General features: G+C 37.9%; 1 protein-coding gene and 1 long non-coding RNA gene across 4 annotated transcripts in view; one reads left to right on the forward strand and one right to left on the reverse strand.

The window, feature by feature from the left end:
- Positions 1-18463, forward strand: part of LOC310739254 — a 430707-nt gene extending 412244 nt beyond the window's left edge. The window contains exons 2-3 of the long non-coding RNA XR_014537316.1: positions 17775-18070; positions 18278-18463. This is a non-coding gene — a long non-coding RNA (uncharacterized lncRNA). The remainder of the gene's footprint in view (positions 1-17774; positions 18071-18277) is intronic.
- On the reverse strand, positions 528-25040 carry traf3ip2l (TRAF3 interacting protein 2-like). 3 transcript variants are annotated; one of them, XM_083563554.1, is made up of 11 exons: positions 24818-24989; positions 20733-20834; positions 19220-19310; positions 18667-19154; positions 11770-11812; positions 8038-8102; positions 5480-5577; positions 5160-5228; positions 3009-3122; positions 2837-2911; positions 528-1397 (listed from the first exon to the last, which is right to left on the reverse strand). In XM_083563554.1, the coding sequence occupies exons 4-11, from the start codon at positions 19121-19123 to the stop codon at positions 1251-1253; spliced, it is 1068 nt and encodes a 355-aa protein (XP_083419680.1). In that variant the 5' UTR covers positions 19124-19154; positions 19220-19310; positions 20733-20834; positions 24818-24989; the 3' UTR covers positions 528-1250. The 3 variants fall into 3 exon arrangements, with proteins under 3 accessions (XP_083419680.1, XP_083419678.1, XP_083419679.1); XM_083563552.1 differs by having other exon boundaries at positions 18667-19310; positions 24818-25040; XM_083563553.1 differs by lacking the exon at positions 24818-24989 and adding an exon at positions 22621-22678 and having other exon boundaries at positions 18667-19310.
- Between the last annotated feature and the right edge of the window lie 1020 nt (positions 25041-26060).

The following is a 26060-nucleotide window of genomic DNA, read 5'->3' on the forward strand; positions in this document are numbered from 1 at the left end:
TAATGATAGTTTTATTAATACATTTTATTATTTTAACATAAAACGCCATAAAAACAATTCCATCTAAGTTTTTTAGTCTATGGTTCTCTCCGCGAGAGACCGGGAAAATCAGTCAAACTAATTAGTTATGGGGCAAATGCAATTCCACGATAAACCGGGGCGCCAGATTCAAACATCGGTAAAGCGGGGGATTACTGTAAAATGTAATTTGTTACTGAATTTATGAAGCTTTTCTGTGTATCTGAAAAAATATATATATATATTTTACTGAAGTATTTAAATTTGAGGAGACTTTTACTGTAACTTCACTACATTTAAAAATCAAATATTTACCTTTTTACTCAACTACATTTTGTAAAATGAGTCTGCTTTTTATATATGAGAATAAAAACGTAACTGGTAAAACACGCAGCGAGTCAGCAATCAGGATTGAGCGCACAGTTTAGCATCAGTTCAACAGCAAGCAGAACATTTAGAGAGGAATAAATGATGAAGAAACTCCAGACTCGAACTCGCCACAACACACGTGGGATTATTTACACGATTTTTTTTTGAAGTAGTTGAAAAGAAGGTTTTCAGCTCAACTGTAAAATTCGTCTTTTCAGTCTTTCAGTCAACAGTTTTTTCACATAAACTGAGATGATTAAGCAAAGAGTCTTGATAATAGAAAAACGATCATAAGAACATTATAGTTATAATAAATCATAGTACTTTGGATATTTGAGTACATTTGAAGGCAAACACCTTTATACTTTTATTCAAGTGAGAGTTTAAAGGGACACTTTTACTGGAGTCACATTTTAATGACACACAGTCAGTTTCATGAAGATATGCTTTACATGGGTTGGATTCAAAGATCTGACCTGAATGCACTTTTTCAAATCACACAATTGTTTTCCTTCTTTGTGAACAAAAAAGAACAAAATGAACACAAAATGTGACACACAAACCATTTTAATTGAGTTATTATCAGTGAATCGTTTACACATCACCGCCTCAGTGTCTGCTGTGATTCTGTGATTTCTGCATGAATGAAAGAATTTATCGAAGGGTGATTGTTACTCACTTTCTCACATTCACACCACAGAAACTCTCTCTGTATGAAGATATAGGTATAAAAAGTAACTAGGTTACTTCCAAGGTTAAATCACCGTTTTAATGTGCTCGAAGTCCACTTCCTGTTAAACACCGGTTGCGGCTCTAAATGCAGGTGTAACACTCCATCGTGAACGTGTCTCATGCTTCGGTCGCTAAATGGGGATAGAGACGATGGTGGGCAGCTCCCCTATAGGCGGAGGGTTGTACTTCTCGACTCGCATTAGCCGTCGCAGGATGTCGTCTCGGTCTCTGGGCCAGCTGAAGATGTGTGTGTTCTGAAGCCACGCAGGAACATGGCACTGAGGACGAGACGGTTAAATCGGATTAACATCGCTGACACGCCTTGTGCTCATCCCTGACAGGACAAACAAACGTTGTCAGATTTCTCTTAATGAAGGTAAATCCTGACGCTGAAAAATTAAATCCCCTTCATCATCCGTTTGCAGGAGGAACTCAAGAACCCGTAAGGATGCTGTTTAAAAGTTTGGCATGTTCTAAAAAGAGTCATGTAAAATATAAGCAGCGAAAAAGAAACAAGAGCCTTGGAGGGAGTTACGGTTTACTTTCGAGAGTCTGATGCTGAGGAAGGTGCAAAGTTTTTTTTTTTATTTATCTTTTTTTTAAGGTGAGAGAAGAACAGCAGTCAATTTTGAAGAAAATCATTTCCAGGAGTTCAGTTTAAATATGTATATGATCCCCACTGATAGACTGCTGAAATATAAGGACTTGATCTTGATACAGTATGAAGGAGTTAGAAAATATAAAACCCGGTGTGACTCGTAACTCGACTCAGCTTTCAATGGTTTTAGCTACAAAATCGACTCAGATTTAAATTATTGTGACACAACTTAACGACTCACAACGCAGACTTCAATGACTCACTCCAAGACTCAGATTTAATAGCTTCTGACTTGCTACTCAATTCAGATTTTAGAGTTCCTGACTCGCAGCTTGACTCAAATATCAATGCTTCTGACTTGCAACTCGACCAAAGATCTTAAATCTTCTAACTCAAACCAAGACTCAAATTTCAAAGCTTTAGACTCACTTGAGATTACAGAGTTCCTGACTCGCAACTCAACTCAAATATCAATGCTTCTAAATAGCAACTTGATTCAGATTACAAAGCATCTGACTCGTAACTCGACTCCCTGCTTGACTCCCTGCTTGCAGATTGTAACTAACGACTTATGACTCATGACTCTAACTTCAACAGTTCCGACTCACAAATCAACTCAGAGCTCTTATTCAGATTTCAAAATGTTTGACTTGCAACTTGAATTAGACTTTAACAGTTCTGACTCACAAACTCAGATCAGATGTGACAAGCATTACTCAGATTTTGACTACCTCCTCATCTTGGATTCCGATGATTGTGTCTCATACCTTAACTCAGACTTGAGCATTTCTGACTCAGAACTAAGATTTAAAAGTTTCTGACTTGCAAAAGTTTAAAGCTTATGACTTGGAATGTAACTCAGACTGGAATGCCTGGGGGATGCTGGGGGCACATGCTTAATATAAAAAAAAACACTTATTTCTGTGATTAGAGCTGTGATTAAATCACTTTGATTGTTAGAGCTGTGATGTTGAATTTAACCGCATTGCATTTTATTTTCATCACCAATGTGAAAATAAATCATTTTGATTTCTGGCAATGTACGATTTCTTATGTGCGTCGCCCCCTAGTGACTGTGATGAAAAAATAGAAATAAATGAATAAACAAATGACTCTCACTCTCTTGGCACCAGGAAACAGCACAGGGATGAATCTGAAATTCCTGCACCCGTTCTGAATAAATTCATTCTGTAACTGTAAGAGAAAAAAAGCAGCACAGTGAAGAAAAATGAGTGAAGTGGATAAAAATAAACACATTATTAAGCATCATTTTTGAAAAATAAAAAGCCACCTGTTTGTGGATGTAGACAGTGTTGAGTGTTTCATCGTTCTCTACGCACAGTGAAGCGTTAGTTACGATTTCAAAGTACTTTGGGCTGATGATGATGATGATCAGATAGTCTTTCTGAAAAAAAGACAGATTAAATATATTTGATGATGCATTAAAAAGAAAACAGAAAACTAGAGCCAGACTATGAGATGTGAAGAGGTGAAGTAGAGTTAAAGTGTTTCTCTTATTGACTCACTTGACTCCGATTTCAAAGCTTGTGACTTGCAACATGATTCAAATTTCAAAACATAAGGTAGGCAACTTGGCTCAGACTTAAAAGCTTCTGACTTACACCTCAACTTTGACTTCAAAGTGTATGACTTGGAACTCAACTCTATTGTAATGATTCTGATGCATAACTCAACTTGACTCAAAATCGAGATCTTTTGGCTCACAACTGGACTAGAAATTCAATGATTCTGTCTCACAACTTGACTCAGACTTTAAAGGATATGACTCACAATTATACTTAGATTTTGAAGTTCTTGGACTCATCTTGGACTTCAAGAAATTTAAGTGAGGCAACTCGTATCAAAATTAAAATCTTTAGTCGAGAGATTTTATTGCTTCTCACTCTCAATTTGTCTCAGATTTCAATGCTTCCGACTCACAACTCAACTTAGATTTTAATGCTTTTGACTTACAGTTGACACAGGTTTCAAAGCTGATGACTTGGAACCTGTCTCAAAATTAAAATCATTTGACTCATCATTTTAACTTGACTAGAAATTTCAATGCAACTGACTCATGTTACAACCCGCAGTATTTTGCGGGTTGTATTGTATTTGTATGCTGTGTGCAGTTGTTTGCAGGTGCCATCCCGAGACTCCAGTCCAGGTCTTCCCTGCATTCCAGTGAACTAAAGCCACACCCTCTTTCTGATGACATCAGCAGGAGCCAACCTATAAAGTCCTGGGGAAGCTGGGATTCAGGAGCTCGTTCAGCTGACGCTCACTTCGCCTCGTTATTTTGTCCGAAGATTTTGTGATTTCCTGTACTGACCTACGCCCGTTCTGACTCTGAGTTTACCTTGTCCTGTTTTGACTGTGTTTACCTCACTGTATTACACCTGTAAATATATGTACATATTTGTTGTTTTGTTCACCGGTAGTAGAGGTGTGGCTGCCATTTCTGTTGGGTATGAGTTTACCTGTTTTTGGTGAGGGAGTTGGGGAAGTATTTTGTATTTCTTTTTGGGTTTTGTGTGTAGGTAAGTAATGTTTTGTTAAAAGAGTGTTTTTTGTTTATTATTTTGGCCTTGGTCCATCCTAAAGTCTATCCCGGTGTTGTACTGTACATACTACAATATACTTTCCGTTTTACGACTCCCCGGTGTTTGCGTTTCCATTTCTAATTACACTTTTACCAAGTACACTTCCATCCACCCATTATTTATACCACCCCGTGCCTTTAATCATGCTGTGCGCCCCAACTCTAGACTGGGACATAACACACACAAAAAGATTTAGGTTTTAAACCTTCAGAATTGAAATTTGACTTAAATTTAAGCACTTGTAACTCATACCTTGCTTTCAAACCTGATGACTTGGAAAATGACTCAACTCAACTCAAATCAACAACTCACGAAAATTCACAATTTAGATTTCAAAGTTTATTACTCTGACTTCAATGCATGTAACTCATAACTCAGGCTTAAAAACTTAAGTTAGGCAACTTGTCTCCTGATCATTTTAGAAAGATTTAACACAATTTGAGGCTTTAAAGAACACACAGCTCTACTTGAACTTTAAACCTTGTCATTTGGAATTACACGCTGATTCGAAAAGGGTAGCTTTATTTTTATTTTCTTGTGGAAATGTGTATTACAATGATGTCATGTGTCTACAGAAAAAGACACATTGCATTATATTACCACACAGCTCTTAAAATTCAGCACAGTGGACTCCAAGAATAAAAATACACTGAGTGTGTGTGTGTAGACCTCAAATCTGAGTACAAATCATCACGTGCACACAGACAACCCTGGACTGGAATAAGACATGACATGGATGTGGAATGCTAGCAAAAAAAGTTGCTACTAGCTGGAATTAGAGGCAGTGTTGAAAGTGCAAATCAAATCCAGTGAAATGAAATAAATCAAAGCAAACTTACCTCAGTAATGTACCTCTCCATAAAGTCAATCTTACTTATGCTCCTGAACTGCTGCTCAAACATATCAATCTGCAAATCCAGAGCACATGACAGTGTTACTGCTCCGCATTCAAATGACTGTCTTTTTTCTGCACTAATTAAGTCACAGATATAAAGTCAGTCCAAGGTGAACCTTTTTGGGCCATCATTAGCTTAATGCTGATGCAATCGTGAGGGAAAAAAATGACCTCTATACAACACTGGCTTCTGGAATGATAAAAATAAATTGTTTCTCAGTCTTCTGCTTCAGCTATGGGAAATGTAAAGTTTTTCTCGCTTACGTGGGTGTAAAAGCCGTTATGTCTCAGCAGTGCCACGAAATTGATGACCTCTTTGACATGGTTTTCGTTGTCGGCTTCGTAAGTCACAAACACTTTCCCTGCAATGAGCAAAAAAAAATAAATGTTTACAAAGAAAAATCTTTATATATATATATATATATATATATATATATATATATATATATATATATATATATATATATATATATATATATATACAGTAAATTGGGACACGTGAGGTTCTTCCTCAAACTGTTACAGCAAACTGGGACTAACTATGGAATGGGAAGGTCAGAAAGAAGGCACAAAGCAATCTTATAGTCAGGTGTCCACATTCCTTAACTAGCGCACGTGTACCAAATTCAATCCTTTTTACGGAACATAGTAACATAAGCATAAAGGAAAGGACAAATAAATAGTAGGGAAAGGAGAAAAGGAATGAGAAGGACAAATAAAAAGGAAATGAGACAAGAGGAAAGAACAAATAAAATGGATCGAAAGAAAAAGGGGAACAACTGTAGAAGGAAAGGGAAGAGAAGTAGAGGAAAGGAGAGGAAAGGAAAGGAAAGGAAAGGAGAGGAAAGGAAAGGAAAGGAAAGGAAAGGAGAGGAAAGGAAAGGAAAGGAAAGGAAAGGAAAGGAAAGGAAAGGAAAGGAAAGGAAAGGAAAGGAAAGGAAAGGAAAGGAAAGAAAAGGAAGACTGATGTCTCATTAATGTTTACTTGATTTCACGGCCTGTAATCATCTGTATAGTTTGTATCATCACTGTATAATTTTAACTGTAACTTAGGGTTTGAACTTGGCATGACATGTGTGAAGACAGAGATGAAGATCCAAAAGCTGGCTTTAATTAAAGAGAGTAGATAAACAGGAAGGGTTGATGACGGGAAAAACAGATATATCCAAGATAAGACAAAGGGGAAATCTGAAAAACAGGCAACGGTCGAGGCAGGCGGCAAGCAACCACGGAACGAGGTAAACGGTCCGAGCTCAAAACACATAAAGGCAACAGCACAATGAACATGAAAACTAGATGAAACGATGGACAGGGTTAGAAATGAGTTTATTAGAGGGACAGTGCATGTAGAACGTTTTTGAGACAAGGTGAGGGATTGAAATGGTCTGGACATGTGCAGAGGGGGGACATGGGGTATATCAGTAGGAGAATGCTGAGGATGGAGACACCAGGAAGGAGGAAAAGAGGAAGACCAAGGAGGAGGTTTATGGATGTGGTGAGGGAAGACATGCAGGTAGTTGGGGTGAAAGGGGGTGGGGTGGCAGATGTAGAGGACAGGGGGGTATGGAGACGGATGATCCGCTGTGGGGACACCTAATGGGAGCAGCCAGAAAAAGAAGAAGAAGAAGAGTACATCAAAACTGTGCAACCGTTTATAGTCCTTTTGCTGGGAACTATGGGAAGTCTGTAATTAGAGGCTTCTGGGAGCTGTAGTCCAATATGACACAGTCTTGGTGGACTTGACGCACTCTGGTGGAAAGTGGGAGGAACGACCGGGACCGGATATGTGACAGTTACTGATAATAATTGTAAATTCATAATATCCTAGATGATCTAATATATCTAAATACTTTCTCTATATACACTGTGTGTTATCTTATTACATGCAATTTATATATATTTTATATATTGATCATTTCTAAATCATATATTTGTCTACATTTAATGTGCCTTTACACAATTGCTACTATTTGCACTTCTGGTAGAAGCTAAACTGCATTTTAATGCTGTGTTCCTGTAATATACAATGATAATTAAGCTGTATGTATGTATGTATGTATGTATGTATGTATGTATGTATGTATGTATGTATGTAAGAACGTTTTGCCATTAATATTTCAGCCAAAAGATTCGCGTAGGAATACCGCAAAACTCCTAAAGTTACCGGAACTACTTTTAATTATTGCTCTGGTAAAAAATACCATAATTTTGTTTTTCTTAATTCTCTTAAATGTGTTGAATTCAATTCTATTCAATTAAATATTATTTGTTCAGCGCCTTCAACACTAGACACTGTTCCAAAGCAGATATTTAGAAATAAATATATTACGAATATAAAATTGGTGAAGGAAAAACTCCCTGAGACTTCAATACAAAGGAACCTGGAGAGGAACCAGACTCAAGAGGAAACCCATCATCCTCTGGGTTACGGGGAAAATCTAGTCATTATCGCTCCATCAGGATATTATCAGATGTTCACTGATGGACAGATGAGTGTAAAACTTCAACGTAATTGTATCCCTTCAGCCATTGGAGCAGACTGTTCATATTAACTACAGTCCAGAGTCATCCATTCTCTCTGTCTTTAATATCTGAGATCTTCGATAAGTAAATTTGCAGTGAACAGGTTTCCTGTTTTTTCTGAGTGCAAGGAAATGTGATGAATTTCTTATCTGCGGTGATCACACACACACACACACACACACACACACACACACACACACACACTCTCACTGGGAGTTCAGATCAGATTAGAAAGTGCTGGAGAATTGTGTATGCGCTGCTCTTGTCGATTTGTTGGTGAGAAGTGTAGAGGAACTCACTCTGCTCTAATGAGAGGGTCGCGGTACTGGAAACGCTCTTCGGCTGAGGGTGGAAGGATTCGTGCCTGCGTTTTCAGAGGAAACAGTACAAAATCATCAAATATATAAGAGGAATAATTACACTCATACAGTCAGTCACAATTTATTTATAAAGCACGTTTAAAAAAACAAAAAAATCAGGGATCCCTAAACGTTTTACTGTGAGGGTCACATCATCACATGGGATGGAGTGACTACCAGTATTATTGTGGAGATTGTATTATGAAGTTAAATGAATTTATTACACCTATTAATGCTAGATTAGTTTTTGTTCTGCACCATACAGACAAATGAGCATCACTTTTTTAATATTTTTCCTTACATTTATTCATTGCAAAACATCTACCTACTTATATATATATATATATATATATATATATATATATATATATATATATGCATATGGTTGGTAGGTGAATCTAAGAAATAATTACGTAACGTTAATAACTAGAGGTCAATCGATTTTACTGATACTATAGTTTTGGTTATATCCCACTTTTACTGGATAAAACCAAACAAACGTGACACTCCATGTCAAATAATACTGAACTTTATTACAAAAATTAATATTTAATTATAAAAAAAACAAAAACAGTACTGAATCAGGAAAATGTCGTAAAGCAAATAAATATAAATATATATTCATATTATTAATGTTATAAATTAATATGCTACTATTAATAAATTAAAATGATAATATAATATGCGCACTCCGTGCAGCATGCAGTGCCACATGTAAAAACAAACAGCACGAGGCGTCACTGATATCTGCCTCTAGAGGCTGCTCTCGTAATAACAGCAGACCGGAAACCGGAAAAACTATAGTGATTTTTGTTTTTCCCGGATAGACAGAGGTGGGAAGTAACAGAGTACAAATACTTTGTTACTGTACTTAAGTAGATTTTTCTGGTATCAGTACTTTACTCAACTATTTATTTTTACTTTTACTCATTACATTTTTACACAAATATCTGTACTTTTTACTTCTTACATTTTCAAAACAGGCTCGTTACTTTAGTTTTAATCCATTGATTTGGTGAAAAATAGATTTTTTATTTTCACTGCGTGCCGATTTCAGCCGAACAACCGATTTCCTGTTACTGCGCGTCTTTTTCAATGCGCTGGTGTATAAAGTCCTGACTCTCACTCTTTACAAAGATAAGAATCAGCAGGGCAGAAGGCAGTAAGAAGTTTGGGGTTAATGTGGATGAGACAGAGGGAGTCAGTGATGAGAACATGACTGAGAACAGACACATTCATGATCATCATCATCTTTTCTCTGCTTGTGTTCTATATGTGGGTCTTCAGCCTGGATACATTCATTAGGTAACAACATTTTTAATTCGTTTCGTATTAATATATATATATATATATATATATATATATATATATATATATATATATATATATATATATATATATATATATATATGGCTGTCAAAATTAAAATTATTGTAAACAGCACTAGATGTTATTAACGCGCCATCAATTCAGCGCGCATTTCTGTTTTTACTATTTTTATAAAAAATATAAATACATAAATAAATAACTAAATATAAAAGAGGCGACATTAAAACCTCCAGCAAAACATACACTCATTCACGACGTCCCTTCTTTACTTAGATATACAATAAATAAATAAACTCCACCGAACAATATTTTTAATCAGTAAATTTTTGTTTTATTTCTGCGCCAAGTCTCAAATCAAACACCAAATCCGCCATGTTTTACACAATTTACCCTCTGGGGGGCGTTTTGTGGGTTTTTCCCTCATAATGGCGATACAAACTTAAATTACTGTCTTTATTGATCGTACAGATAAAAACAATACATCATTCGAATCTGTAAAATGTCTATAATTATATATATATATATATATATATATATATATATATATATATATATATATATATATATATATATATATATATATAAAAGCTTCTTGACTTGAAGAGGTCAAGTCAAGAAGAGGGGGAGTGGTAGCTCCAGCGGTTAAGGTGCTGGGCTACTGATCGGAAGGTCGGGGTTCAAGCCCCGGTATCACCAAGTTGCCACTCTTGGGCCCTTGAGCAAGGCCCTTAACCCTCTGTGCTCCAGGGGCGCCGTATCATGGCCGACCCTGCGCTCTGACCCCAGCTTCTAAGCAAGCTGGGATATGCGAAGAACAAATTTCACTGTGCTGTAATGTATATGTGACAAATAAAGGCTATTCTATTCTATAAAAAAAAAAAGGTGCAGTTTCTCCGGTATCACCTCATTAACTGTCCGTGTGGAAACATAGCAAAGGCTCTTAATGATGTCCACACTTCTCTGCATTGTTACAGCCTTTATATTTAATCACTGTACATATGCTTACATACATATCACATGCTGTACATATGCTACATGTTTATCTGCACTATTTGCATGATTGCTACTTTTTGCACTTCTGGTAGATGCCAAACTGCATTTCGTTGCTGTGTACCTGTACTATGCAATGACAATGTTCTTTCTTTCTTTCTTTCTTTCTTTCTTTCTTTCTTTCTATCTATCTATCTATCTATCTATCTATCTATCTATCTATCTATCTATCTATCTATCTATCTATCTATCTATCTATCTATCTATCTATCTATCTATCTATCTATCTATCTATCTACTAAATATTAATATGATGTGAGGTCCAGCTAAAACAGGTAGAAGTAATAACTACTTTTTACTTAAGTACATGTCAGAGCCAAAACTTCTTTACTTTCACTTAAGTAAAAAGGTAAAATCAGCACTTCAACTTTTACCCAAGTATTTTGAAACATGAATATCTGTACTTCTACTTAAGTAATGGATGTGTGTACTTTTGCCACCTCTGCGGATAGCCCATAGTTCCAGTTATAAAATACTGGTGCCTTGATCTCTAATAATAACTATGGGACATTTTAGTTTGAAAGCTAACCTTTATAATCAATTACAGATATGATATGATTAAAACATATGTTTTTAGATCAGTTTGTAAAATGTGTTTCAGAGGGCCGTTCCAAAAGTGGGGGGGCCGTATTCAGCCCCCGGGCCGTAGTTTGCCCTTGTACAAAAGTGTAGTACAGATAGAAAATAAATGAAAATTGAACAAATATAAACTTTATACTTAACAATAAGCCAAAAAAAATAAATGTTTTAAAACGTGACTTGAAATGACCAAAATTTGGTGAGAACTTGGAGAATGTGGAGCACAACCAGTACCAGAAACTCTAGCAACTGAGAACATTCCATTTTCTTAGTTTCTGGTTATATCCTGGGGACAGGTGGTAGCTCAGTGGTTGATCAGAAGGTCATGAGTTCAAATCTCACCCCTTAACTCTTCTGGATATGGCAAATGCCATAAATGTGAATGGGACAGTTAACTGTAAGCTATTTAAGGACTTAATCACTCTGGGAAAATGTTGGATGAAAATATAGGCAGGTTCCAGTTCCTGTGTAGGCTTTTACACACAAATAGAGTACTTTCAATTTGATACTTTAAGAGACTAGGAGCCCAAGGAGATAAGCAAGTGCTAAAGTTATAGACTCGAATTTCTCCAGTTCCACTGAAGAACCCAGCAGCAGCCTTTTAAACAAGTTAAAGCCGAGACACATCAGGATTTAGAAGCCAACAGATAGAGGCATTACAATAATGCGCTCATCTCGAAACAAGGGATGAATTCACCCATAAGAAAATATTACCTGGGATTGAGCTCGGGGTCGGATGGCTTGCTGTTCCGAGACCCTGAGGAGGAAAAAACAGGGACAGAGCGAGCGACTGGATCAGAAACTGGATGGATGATGACATGATAATAAAACACATACACAAAATGGAAATTAATGTACTGTAATTTCCGGACTATAAGCCGCACCAGTCTATAAGCCTACACTGAAACTAATGAACTTTACACAGGCTTTGACGAAAGACAGTGTCTGTTACACGGTGTAACGGATGAAATATGCTGTGGCTCCTTTAAGAGCAGAGCGGCATTTTGGGAATAGCCTGCCGCCGCTTTTTCCGGTACTACTGCGTGTGGAGGCCGAGGAATATGTCCTTATTATTTTCTGATGCTCATTTCTAAGTTTCTTTGACTAACCCGTAACACTTTTGCTAAGAAAAATGAAAAAGCACGAGTTTTGGAAACCTGTCTGTGCTTATATGATTTCTGTTGCAACTGGAGTTAGCGAGCTCTCCCTTCACCCAGACTCAACACGCTACAACGGCTTGTATCTAAACAGTAGCCGACCAAGAAAGTCTTTGTTCACTGTCTTCCTCCTTCTTTTCACAACTATTTCTCTCGGGAGTTTATCTTTTGGCATCGTCATGTGTTTAAAAATCACCATCGGTGAAGCTTTTCTCCCGATGCTGTGCAGCTCAGAACACAGGTGAAGTGCGGTTTTTTTTCGTTTCCGTTCGGAAATTTCATTGGTCTTATGTTATGAGGTTCAGTTTTTTGGCTTGAAGTTTGTGAAACCGTGAAAAATCCAGAAAATATTCATAAATAAGCCGCTTCGTTGTTTAAGCCGCGGGTTCAAAACGTCGGAAAAAAGTAGCGGCTTATAGTCCGAAAAATACGGTAACATTCTTTACATTTACAAATACATTCACACTCAAATCAGTGGAAAGTCTTCTTTCCTTTATTATACGCTTACTGTCCAATTCATAAGGAACGCCTGCTCGTTTACGCACTTACCCAGTCAGCCAATCATGTGGCAGCATCATATTTGGCAGTGTGAAGTTTTAATGATGGCTGCATTTTGTTTAATTAAATGGATAGAAAAAGTGAAACAGTAATTATTGTGTTTTCGAAAAAACAATCTTTTTCACAATTTTTCCATCGATTTCTGCTTTTAATATGAAATCACAAGAAAAGAACAACGGCATCGTAATTCACGTTTTGTTTGTCAATCGCGAATCGAAATACGAAATAATTTAACATACGCAGACCCTGGTTTAAATTATTGCTCTTTACTGCTCTTTAGATGTGAACAAACAAACTAACAAACAATCAATTGTAAACATATACAGTATATATATATATATATATATATATATATATATATATATATGAGAGTGTGTTAGGGAAGTGAAGAAAAGAGTGCAGGCAGGGTGGAGTGGGTGGGGAAGAGTGACAGGAGTGATTTGTGATAGAAGAGTATCTGTAAGAGTAAAAGGGAAAGGGTGAGGGAAGACATGCAGGTAGTTGGTGTGAAAGAGGCAGATGTTGAGGACAGGGGGGTATGGAGACGGATGATCCGCTGTGGCGCCCCCTAATGGGAGCAGCCGAAAGAAGAAGATATATATATATATATGAAGGTAAAAGAGTTTGAGTAGGACGATTTAGTCAGGATCAGACATTTCACGTGAACGTGAAACAAATGAAATTCAATAATGAAATTTTTAAATCAAGCTTTATTGCACTGCTTTTTTTTTTGTTTAACTCTGACCTGTAAATATCTGTTGTTATTATTATTATTTTTTTTTTTATTATTATTATTATTATTATTTTATTATTATTAAATATATATTTATCAATTAAAATATATATAATATATATTTCATATGTATTAGATACAATTATAATAATAATATAAAGTCATTGATTCAGTGAAAATCTCACACTTTTTCTTTAGAAATGACATAAAAATACATGGGAGTTACCGTTACGTAGCTGACAGACACTTCATGGACAAAAGTATTGGGACACCTGACATTTCCAGCCATACGTGTTTTTTTCCTAATCCTTTAAAAAGCACACAATTGTACAGGACGTCTTTGGATACATTCGGTAGCATGACATTTTCCCTTCACTTGAACTAGGAGACCCAAACATGTTCCAGCATGACAATGCCCCTGTGCACAAGCCAGCTTCATGAAGATCTACTTTAGGTTAGAGATCTTATGAACGTGAACTCTTACTGCACCCCAGGCCTCCTCACATCACCTACACCAGTTCCTGGCGATGTGAAAACGAGTGCTGCAATTCAATGAAACTGATATAGAATAAAAAAAAAAAAAACCTGTTTTTTTTACTAGTGAGCTTACTGTATCAAAAACATGTGGAGGTGGATTGAGGACAAGATGAGTCAAAGCTAAACTATGCCTTAAAGCCCACAGAAAAATACAGAGCCTTCTGGAGCATTCAGACAGAAAAAAATAAGTTTGATTTGCCTTATACAAAATTTCTGAACCTCATTACGAAGAATTGTAAAATAAACAAATACGGACACATAAATATTGTTCTGTTTTTTTGTTTTGTTTTTTAGTTTACAGCGGCTTAAATCTACTGAGCAGGTTTTTCCTCCCAAGTGCATGTAGTTACACGTCTGCAAAAAAAAAACAATGGTGAAATGTTTTCATGTTCACAATCCAATGTTTGGCTCAGCATTTTAGAAATGTAACTCTCTCTCTCTCTCTCTCTCTCTCTCTCTCTCTCTCTCTCTCTCTCTCTCACATATATATATATATATATATATATATATATCTATATACAGTGAGGAAAATAAGAATTTGAACACCCTGCTATTTTGCAAGTTCTCCCACTTAGAAATCATGGAGGGGTCTGAAATTGTCATCGTAGGTGCATGTCCACTGTGAGAGACATAATCTAAAAAAAAAAAATCCAGAAATCACAATGTATGATTTTTTAACTATTTATTTGTAGGATACAGCTGCAAATAAGTATTTGATACCTGAGAAAGTTAATGTTAATATTTGGTACAGAAGCCTTTGTTTGCAATTACAGAGGTCAAACGTTTCCTGTAGTTTTTCACCAGGTTTGCACACACTGCAGGAGGGATTTTGGCCCACTCCTCCACACAGATCTTCTCTTGCTCCCTCCAAAGATTCTCTATTGGGTTTAGGTCTGGAGACTGGCTAGGCCACGCCAGAACCTTGATATGCTTCCTACAGAGCCACTCCTTGGTTATCCTGGCTGTGTGCTTCGGGTCATTGTCATGTTGGAAGACCCAGCCTCGACCCATCTTCAATGCTCTAACTGAGGGAAGGAGGTTGTTCCCCAAAATCTCGCAATACATGGCCCCGGTCATCCTCTCCTTAATACAGTGCAGTCGCCCTGTCCCATGTGCAGAAAAACACCCCCAAAGCATGATGCTACCACCCATGCTTCACAGTGGGGATGGTGTTCTTGGGATGGTACTCATCATTCTTCTTCCTCCAAACACGTTTAGTGGAATTATGACCCAAAAGTTCTAATTTGGTCTCATCTGACCACATGACTTTCTCCCATGACTCCTCTGGATCATCCAAATGGTCATTGGCAAACTTAAGACGAGCCTGGACATGTGCTGGTTTAAGCAGGGGAACCTTCCGTGCCATGCATGATTTCAAACCATGACGTCTTAGTGTATTACCAACAGTAACCTTGGAAACGGTGGTCCCAGCTCTTTTCAGGTCATTGACCAGCTCCTCCCGTGTAGTTCTGGGCTGATTTCTCACCTTCCTTAGGATCATTGATTTCCCTGTAGCCCTTTTCAGCCTTGTGGAGGTGTACAATTTGGTCTCTAGTGTCTTTGGACAGCTCTTTGCTCTTGGCCATGTTAGTAGTTGGATTCTTACTGATTGTATGGGGTGGACAGGTGTCTTTATGCAGCTAACGACCTCAAACAGGTGCATCTAATTTAGGATAATAAATGTAGTGGAGGTGGACATTTTAAAGGCAGACTAACAGGTCTTTGAGGGTCAGAATTCTAGCTGATAGACAGGTGTTCAAATACTTATTTGCAGCTGTATCATACAAATAAATAGTTTAAAAATCATATATTGTGATTTCTGGATTTTTTTTTTTTTAGATTATGTCTCTCACAGTGGACGTGCACCTACGATGACAATTTCAGACCCCTCCATGATTTCTAAGTGGGATAACTTGCGAAATAGCAGGGTGTTCAAATACTTATTTTCCTCAATGTATATATATATATATATATATATATATATATATATATATATATATATATATATATATATATATATATATATATATATATATATAGAGAGAGAGAGAGAGAGAGAGAGAGAGAGAGAGAGAGAGAGGGGATATATGGGGAGTGGTGGCTCCAGCGGTTAAGGCGCTGGGTTGCCGATCGGAAGGTCTGGGGTTCGAGCCCCGGTATCGCCAGGCTGCCACTCTTGGGCCCTTGAGCAAGGCCCTTAACCCTCTATGCTCCGGGGGTCCCTTACAAGGAAAATATCAAGGTCAGTGACGTGGGGCCGCCTTCCCGTGGGCTCACCACCTGCAGGAGGGACCGTAAGGGACGGTGCTGTGAGGATTGGGCAGCAGTCGAAGGCGGGGTATGCCTGCTTAGACTGCTGCCCCCGCGACCCGAATTACGGATAAGCGGGAGTGAATGGATGGATGGATGGATGGATGGATGGATGGATGGATGGATGGATGGATGGATGGATAGATAGATAGATAGATAGATAGATAGATAGATAGATAGATAGATAGATAGATAGATAGATAGATAGATAGATAGATAGATAGATAGATAGATAGATAGATAGATAGATATGTTGTGTGTTCATCAGGAGACCAAGTGGAAAGGGAGTAAGACCAGGAACATTGGAGGTGTTTAAACTGTTCTATCATGGTGTGGATGGAAAGAGAAAAGGTGAAGGGGTGATTCTGAAGGAAGAGTACAGTAAGAGTGTAGTGGAGGTGAAGAGAGTTTCTGATAGAAAGATGAAGTGAGCATAGGGTGCCGTATAAGAGTGAAGACTGTAAGGTGTTGGCAGGGGACAGTGTAACTAGACAGCATCGGATGGTGGTCAGTAGGATGATTTTAGAGGTGAAGAAGAAGAGGAGGAGAGTGAGGCCTGAAAGAAGAATAAGATGGTGTAAACTGAAGGAGAAAGAGTGAGATTTAGGTAAGAGGTCAGACAGGGGCTCGGTGGTGGTGAAGAGGTGCTGTATGATTGGGCAACTACTTGATTGGGCCGAAGGAAGACAAGGAGACATGGTGTTGGAATGAGGAAGTGCAGGAGAGCATAGGGAGAAAAAGGCTGGAGAAACAGAATTGGGATTGACAGAGTGATGAGAAAAGTAGGCAAGGAGATGCAGCAGGTAAAGAGGGACCGAGCTTAGGAAGGATGTGCTGCAAGTTAGAGCAATAAAGGATGGAGATGGAAATGTGTAAGGAGAGTGTGTTGAGAATATGGAGGGAGTATTTTGAGCAGCTGATGAATGAGTTAATGAGAGAAAGAGAGAGAGAGAGAGAGAGAGAGAGAGAGAGAGAGAGAGAGAGAGAGAGAGAGAGAGAGAAGGTTAATGATGTGGAGATGGTGAAGCAGAAAGTGAAAAGGATTAGTAAGGAGGAAGTGAGAGCAGTGATTAAAAGGATGAAGAGTGGAAAGTAGGTTGGACCAGATGACATACCAGTCAGTCACACCTTGAAGTTATGGGAAAGAGTAGTGGAAGCCAGGCTGAGAGATGAGGTGACCATCTGTGAGCAACAGTATGGTTTTATGCCGAGGAGGAGCACCACAGACGCATTGTTTGCTTTAAGAATCTTGATGAAGTATAGAGAAGGTCAAAAGGAGTTGCATTGTGTGTTTGTGGATTTAGAGAAAGTGTACAACAGGGTGGAGAGAGGAGTTGTGGTATTGTTTGAGGAAGTCAGGTGTGTCAGAAAAGTATGTGAGGGTGGTGCAGGAAATGTATGAGGACAGTGTGACAGCTGTGAAGTGTGCAGTAGGAACGACAGACTGGTTCAAGGTGGAGTTTGGACTGCATCAAGGATCGGCTCTGAGCCCTTTTCTGTTTGCAGTGGTGATGGACAGGTTGACGGACGAGGTCAGACAGGAGTCTCCATAGACTATGATGTTTGCAGATGATATTGTGATTTGTGGTGAGAGTAGGGAGCAGGTTGAGAAGAGCCTGGAGAGGTGGAGGTACATGCTGGAGAGAAGGGGAATGAAAGTCAGTAGGAGTAGGACAGAGTACATGTGTGTGAATGAGAGGGAGGGCAGTGGAGGGGTGCGGTTGCAGGGAGAAAAGGTGGAGAAGGTGGAGGAGTTCAGGTACCTGGGGTCAACAGTGCAAAGTAATAAAGAGTGTGTTAGAGAAGTGAAGAAAAGAGTGCAGGCAGGGTGGAGTGGGTGGAGAAAGCAGGAGTGATTTGTGATAGAAGAGTATCTGTGAGAGTGAGAGTGAAAGGGAAAGTTTATAGGACTGCGGTGAGACCTAAGATGTTGTATGGTTTAGAGACAGTGGCATTGAGTAAAAGACAGGCGGTGGAGCTGGAGGTAGCAGAGCTAAAGATGTTGAGGTTTTCGTTGGGAGTGACGACGATGGACAGGATTAGAAATGGGTTTATTAGAGGGACAGCGCATGTTGGACGTTTTAAGGACGAGGTGAGGGAGGTGTGATTGAGATGGTTTGACAGACAGACAGACAGACAGACAGACAGACAGACAGACAGACAGACAGACAGACAGACAGATAGATAGATAGATAGATAGATGTATTTTAAATTTTTAACCTGCTAGCAAATTAAATAATTGTACAAAGGTAAAACCAGAAACGCATAAAATCCCCTTTTCTGAAAGCTCAATGTGAAACTTTGATGTGCACTTACAGGAAGATGAGTACGGCACATGGTAGCGTATATCAGTATGTGGTCTGGGATTCATCCAGAAGGCGTGTCCTGGAGCCGGCCCGCAGCACGGCGCCCCGTGTGAGGAGCAGGGGGGCAGGTAGTAGCTGTGTTGTCCTAATTCCATGGGGATGGAGTGCAGTGAGCGAGGCTGCTCCAAACTGGCAGGGTCAGAGCTCTGGCCGGCTGGCAGCGAGTGCGAGCAGCAGGCCTTGCTCTGATAAGAACAGTAATCCCCAGACACAAGGCAAGATGGATGGTTATTGCTGAAGAATCCACCTGAAAACGAGCTGGAATGAACCCATTGGTCTTTATCTGGCTGTAGGGTGCTGAAGGAGCTCTGAGCTTGGCTGGGGAACGGCGTCTGGGCGGTGTAGCCCATTGGGAGACCCAGACGAGGTTGGTACGCTCTGTAGCCAGACTGCATGCTGCTGTTCATGCTACTGCAGAAGTCAGAGAAAGCAGGAGCCCTGCTGGGAGAAGACTGAGTCGTAGCAGGTAAAGGCTGAGGTTCAAGAGCGCTCACCTCGGAGACCTCGGAGTCCGAACGGAGCAGAGAGTCTTCGTCGCTTTTGCTCATGGTTTCGTCGTTCTCCTCTGGGAAATTCAGTGAATGGAAGTAAGAGCTGAAAAAAACAAAAGCATAACCAGTTTACCATGGTAGAACAAAAATATTTTTTTTACTAGTTTGCTGTAATACACTGTACATAGACAAAAGGTTGTGGACAACTGAACATAAGACCTTATTTTTTGGACATTCCATGTCACATTTAATCCTCTTATAATAACCTCCACTCTTCTAGGAAGATGTTTCACTAGATTTTGGAGTGTGCTTGTGGAGATCTGTGCTCATTCAGACAGGTCACTCAAGATCTACCAGTCCAACCCATGTAAATCTGAGAGCACAGGCGTAACCCCATGGATACGATACGATTTACCCCATTACAACGCAATGCAATCTGATTTCCATTCGATTTCACACAATGCAGTTCACTAGGGTACTGATAGTTTATTTCTTTGTTTCAGACAGGCAGCAAATCATCAATTTAAGTGCCACTTAAAAGATTTTTTTTATATTAGACAGGTTTATATTAGCATGCTACAAGGTGGTATTAAAAAGTTTCCAGACTCGCTCTGTTTACAAGTTCTTTATTTATCTACGTTCACACACGATCACCTTCTAAACAGTCACCATGCACAGCAATACATCGCCCCTGGCGTTCTCCTGGAACGTGTCCAGGAAGTCTTCCTTTCGAAGCGTGTTAAGGACCTTCCACGATTCGTGCTCCACAGCGGTGTCAAAATGGTGAGCTCCGAGCTTCATCTTTATCTTCGGGAAGAGGGTGAAGTCCGCAGGAGCCAAATCTGGCGAGTAGGGTGGGTGCGAAAGACCTCCAACGACTCGTCGCCGCGTCGACATATGTCAAATAGACGTCACGTGCTCTTTGTTCCCACTCGCTGTCCGTGATGAAATCGAAGGCGTGGTCAATCACGTGGGTCAGAATGCCACCAGTTGCACCATTAGTCACAAAACTTTTTTCATGCCACCTCAAAGTATGGATCGTGATCGTTTCAATAGAAACGTTTCGCTCGCATCGTTCTGTGTAACCCAAGCCTAATAATCATTCTAAATTCTTTTGTGTATGCTGATGTGGTGAAGATTTTTGTGAGGAGAGACTCAAGTGTCAGCGCTGTTTAACACTCATGGTGCTTGGTACAGTTTGCCAGCGTGGGAAAGCACAGAGGAGAGGATGCTTTGCGGTTTTAACGTAACATGACCAGTTGTGGGGCTGGAAAGGGAACGCATTAAACGTAATCCATTTTAGGGTGGTGATGTATTACATTACACCTGGCATTCACCGTTTAGCTTTATAGGCTATCACATGCTATTCTTTCATTATCACCTTCCAGACCGAATGAAAAACAGAGACTGGTGATGAAATCTGTGACATCTGCTAGAGCGTAAGTGACAACTGTTTCACAGGTGTTCAAGAAATGTCTTTCAGTTTTAGTGTGAAGGCAACATAGATTATATGCTAAGGAAATACCTCTGATTGATTGCCGTGGGTGAGAAGAGCAGATTGCGCAACATCATTTCGCCAGCCAATAAAAAACCGGCGCCATCTCAAGGCCTCAGGAGGTCCATGAACCTGCGAACACATGACCACATTGTGAATCCATACGTCCCGTTCACACTGCTATCCTATTGTTAGCATTAATAAAATATTTAGCTGGTTAATAGGTTTCTTTTTTCCTGTGCCTCCATGAAGATCTCCTTTCCATGGGTTGGAGTGGAAGGTCTCCTGCTATAGAGCTCCAGCCTAGTAAAGACCTTTGACTTTACTACCTGAATGAATCTCCACAAAATCTAGTGGAACATCTTCCCAGAAGAGTGGAGCTTAGTATAACAGCCAGTCAGGACTCAGTGTGGAATGAGATGTTCAAAAAGAGGCACATACTAGTCTTATGCTCAGGTGTCCACAAACGTTTGATATATATATATATATATATATATATATATATATATATATATATATATATATATATATATATATATATATATATATATATATATATTTTTTTTTTTTTTTTTTTTTTTTTCAAAAAGGGAAAATAAAAGTTCTCAGGCCATTGGTTGATCATTTATCATTCCAAGACAAGATAAAAATGAGAGAATTATGCGGGTTTCAGTTCTAAAATAATGTTAGTTTGTAAACTATTAGCTGATGTTACAGTCACTGATACTTTGACTTGAAAAACTTATATTTAAGGCAAAACTTGATAGATAATAAACTAAATTTGGTGTGAAATATTCACGATTCCAGAGTTTATTAAAGAAATTCTTACTCTGTGAGTCTCCAAGCAGCCTTTAAATTAGAGAAATCAAGAAAAGAAAAAAGATTCAAGACATAAATGACAAATTTAGGATAGTGTGAATGCAAGATTGCGCTTTCTTTCTTTCTTTCTTTCTTTCTTTCTTTCTTTCTTTCTTTCTTTCTTTCTTTCTTTCTTTCTTGTTTTTCTTTCTTTCTTACTTTGTTTCTTTTTTTTTTAGTTTTTGAAATTTCTTTCTTTCTTTCTTTCTTTCTTTCTTTCTTTCTTTCTTTCTTTCTTTCTTTCTTTCTTTCTTTAATTTTTAAATTCTATCTTTATTTCTTTCTTCCTTTCTTGTGTTTTTTTGTTAAAATGTTCTTTCTTTCTTTCTTTCTTTCTTTCTTTCTTTCTTTCTTTCTTTCTTTCTTTCTTTTTTTCTTCTATTTTATCTTTTTTATTTCTATCTATCTATCTATCTATCTATCTATCTATCTATCTATCTATCTATCTATCTATCTATCTATCTATCTATCTATCTATCTATCTATCTTTCTTTCTTTCTTTCCTTCAGTTTTTATCTTTCTTTCTTTCTTTCTTTCTTTCTTTCTTTCTTTCTTTCTTTCTTTCTTTCTTTCTTTTTTTCTTTCTTTCTTTTTTTCTTTCTTTCTTTCTTTTTTTTCTCTCTTTCTTTCTTTCTTTCTTTCTTTCTTTCTAAAGCCTACATTAGAAAACCTCTGATTCTGAGATCTGACTGTAATGAACACAATGTAACGTGTAAACAGGAAACATGAATAAACATGTCTAGAGAATCAGAATTTACAATCTCGCTGCATCCCCCTGTGCCCCCCTGCACTGTACTCGTCAGCGGAATGTTATTAATCTGCAGCGCGAGCAGCTTCGGCTGACCTTTTTCTTGCAGATAGCAGAGCAGTGAAAGTCTTGAGTGAGAAGTGATGAGTAAACAGAGGCTGAGGGGGATTTCTCTCTCTGTTTGTATATCAGAAGGCTGACGGAAAGCACCTCGGTGGTGCAAAAAGTCAAATGTGACTAAAGCACCCGAATACAAGCAGAACACAAACACCATAAACAAGGTCACGAGGGCCCGCGAGAGCCGAGACCTACCCCACACATCGCTGCTGCACAGGACTTGGAAATGGAAATCTACTTCGAAAAATATCTGGAGATATGTCAGTTCCTTTTCACTAGCTCGCAAGCCCTGCCCTGCTCTGCTGCCAAAAACCTTCTTGTGACGTCGGACACTCCGTTAAATTTTTGTATTTATTTTTAAATATGTACGTTTATTTATAAACTTTGTTTATACGCCACTTCAAAATGATTTAATGTAAAGAGCCTCTGTTAATATCAGTTCCTAGCAATCAACCACTGATGATCACTTTTTCCAGTATGCTGCTCTTATTAGCCAATTTCTGATCAACATTTATCTCAACAACCAATCACTGATCACTACTGCTTCTAGCAACCAATCACTGATCACTACTGCTCCTAGCAACTAATCACTGATCACTACTGCTCCTAGCAACCAATCACTGATCACCACTGCTCCTAGCAACCAATTAATGATCAGTTTTGCTTCTAGCAACCAACCAATGACCAATACTGATTCTAGCAGCCAATTACTGTTCACTACTGATGTTAGCAACCCATCACTAATCACCACTGCTCCTTGCCACCAATCATAGATCACTACTGCTCCTAGCAACCAATCAACTAAAAGTACTGCTCCTAGCAACCAATCATCTCTCATGCATTTTGTTTTTACAGTATTTACACCTTACACAGCAACCTTTTTGGAATTGGGGTTTTACCTTTAACATGTATCCTCCAATTATGATTACAGTGCAGCTTTGAGGTACACCAAAAGTATAAAAGAGTATATAAGAGTGTACCAGGTCAGCCACAAGAAAATGATACTGTTTATTACCTCTTTTTCCTCCTGGATTTGCATCAATATAATATAATATAATATAATAGTATAATAAAAAAGCAAATGTCTAGATTTAAGAATGGATAAATTTATTTTTAAATTGGAAAATCACTCATATCAGTATTAGACGTATATATCAGTTTAAATACTTTTTTACTCTTCGCCACTGTAGTGGTGATTCTGGAGAACACATTTTGTTAATGTGTTTTTTTTGCCCTGGAGAAGAAAAATGATCTAAAGACAAACGTTTGTTGGAACGGTACAGCTTAGTACCCTTTTCGTTCTGAGAATGAAGTGCCAATGTACTAGTGGTGAACTCTTGCATATGAATATTTTGAAATATTAATATTTTGCCTGGAAAGGTGAAGTTAAGGTGTGTTTGGAATGCATTAAAGCTCTATAGTTATTCATTATTAATGGATACAAATGAATTCTAATGGATAATATGTAATAATGAGAAATATTGTGTAATAATGGAGTTATCGTGGATAATAATGTGTAATACTGTATAATAATATGTCAAATTTTTATAATAATGTGTAAAACTTTTTTATTTAGGGATATTAAGATTTATAAGGACTATAAAACAAAATTTTAATATATGTATTTGTCCGTCTGGGGCGACTGGGGGCAACTGTGGCAAGGAAAAACTTCCTTAGAATAATGGATAATAATGAATAATACATAATAACATATAGTAATGTGTAGCGGTGGAGGAATAATGCGTAATAATGAGTAATAATGGCTAATATTCCATAATCACGATACTAACGTAATACAATACAAATATATTTATATATAAATAAATAAATACAATACAATAAAGAATTATAACATATAATTAACTTTAATTTATGAATTGTACCTTTAATGCTTATCTAAACCTTTATGGTGATATTTAAGACAGTCATGAAGTCTAGGTGAATATTTAGAGATAATAAAATATATCTGTTTGATATCTTTAGTTTTTCTTGAGCATGTTTATTGAGGGAGTGTACAGTATAAAAGAGCTTCAATAATAAGCCTTGACATTGTGTTTGTGAGCTGCAGGGTGAAAGCAGGATGAACTGGTGCTTCCACATAAAAAGCTTTTTTTTTGTTTGTGACATTCAAAGAACACGAGACTGCTACTGTTTCCGCCCGCACGCGCTTTTCGCTCTTCAACCCCCTCTCCTTTTCTTCACTTCTTCTACACGGTCTCACACTTACTGAAATCCTGTGCAAACTTTCTGCCTCCTTCTTCTTCTTTTCGTTTATCACCCACTCCGCGTTCCGACCCCCCGAGGTTCGCACGCAACCCCAACGCGCGCACTCGCGCTCACATGAGCGCGCGGAATTAATTGTATATCTATTAATAAAAAACTGCGCTCTTACCTGCTGAGCTCATCAGCGCCACACACACACACACACACACACACACAGGGGGAAAATTTAGTTTTGCTGTCCAAAGTTGGATTTGAAGAATTACAGCTCGGTCCACGTAACGTCATCTCTCTCTCTCTCTCTCTCTCTCTCTCTCGCTCTTTCTTTTCTTTCTTTCTTTCTCACGCTCTAATTACGCACAACCTGCATTCCAATAAGTCCAGCCTCCTGAGACACGATTGGCCGGCGGATTGTCCAATCAGAGACTTGTTCGTTACAACACGAGTTGTCTAGTATTATGATGATGACAGTAATCATGCCGTTTTTTTTTTTTTCTTATACAGTCATGCGGAAAAGAAAAATACACCCGTCATCAATTATTATTTAGCAAACAAAAAGTGACAAGGATTTTTTTTGGTGAACAATTCTTGTCCACTTCATTAGAAACAGCTGGTTGCTTATTACCCATTATGACTCATTATTACTTATAATTGAGCATTATTACCTATAATTACTCCTTAACTCCTATTATTCCCCCTTTAACTGCCCATAATACTATTATTTATTAGTAGTAATTATTAATTCCTAACAACTCATTACTTATTTCACATTATTAACCTTTTATTACTCGTCATTACCTTTTATTACACCTTTACTACCCATTATTTCTCACATTACACATTATTCCCCCCTTTACTATTCATTATTGCCTTTACTCATCATTACTCCTAAACTACTTATTACCCATTATTAACAATTATCACTAATTATTACTCCTTAACTTCTCATTATTATGCGTTATTACCCCTTTAACTACCCATAATTACCATTACTTATTAGTAGTAATTATTACTCCTTAACTACTATTATCCATTATATTACTCATCATTACTCATTATTACTCCTAAACTACTTATTACCCATCAGTAATTATAACTCATTATTACCCTTTTAACTACCCATAACTACATTGCTTATTAGTAGTAATTACTTTTTAACAACTCATAACTTATTTCACATTATTACCCTTTTCTTACTCATTACTCCTCAACTACTTATTACGCATTATTAACACGTCTTACTAATCTTTACTCCTTAACTACTCATTATTACGTGTTATTACCCCTTTAACTACCGATAATTAACATTACTTATAAGTAGTAATTATTATTTCTTAACTACTATTATCCATTATATTACTCGTCATTACCACTTATTACACCTTTACTACACATTATTCCACCTTTACTCATTA

Source organism: Silurus aristotelis (genome assembly GCF_946808225.1).
Source record: "Silurus aristotelis genome assembly, chromosome: 2".
NCBI classification, from domain to species: Eukaryota; Metazoa; Chordata; class Actinopteri; order Siluriformes; family Siluridae; genus Silurus; species Silurus aristotelis.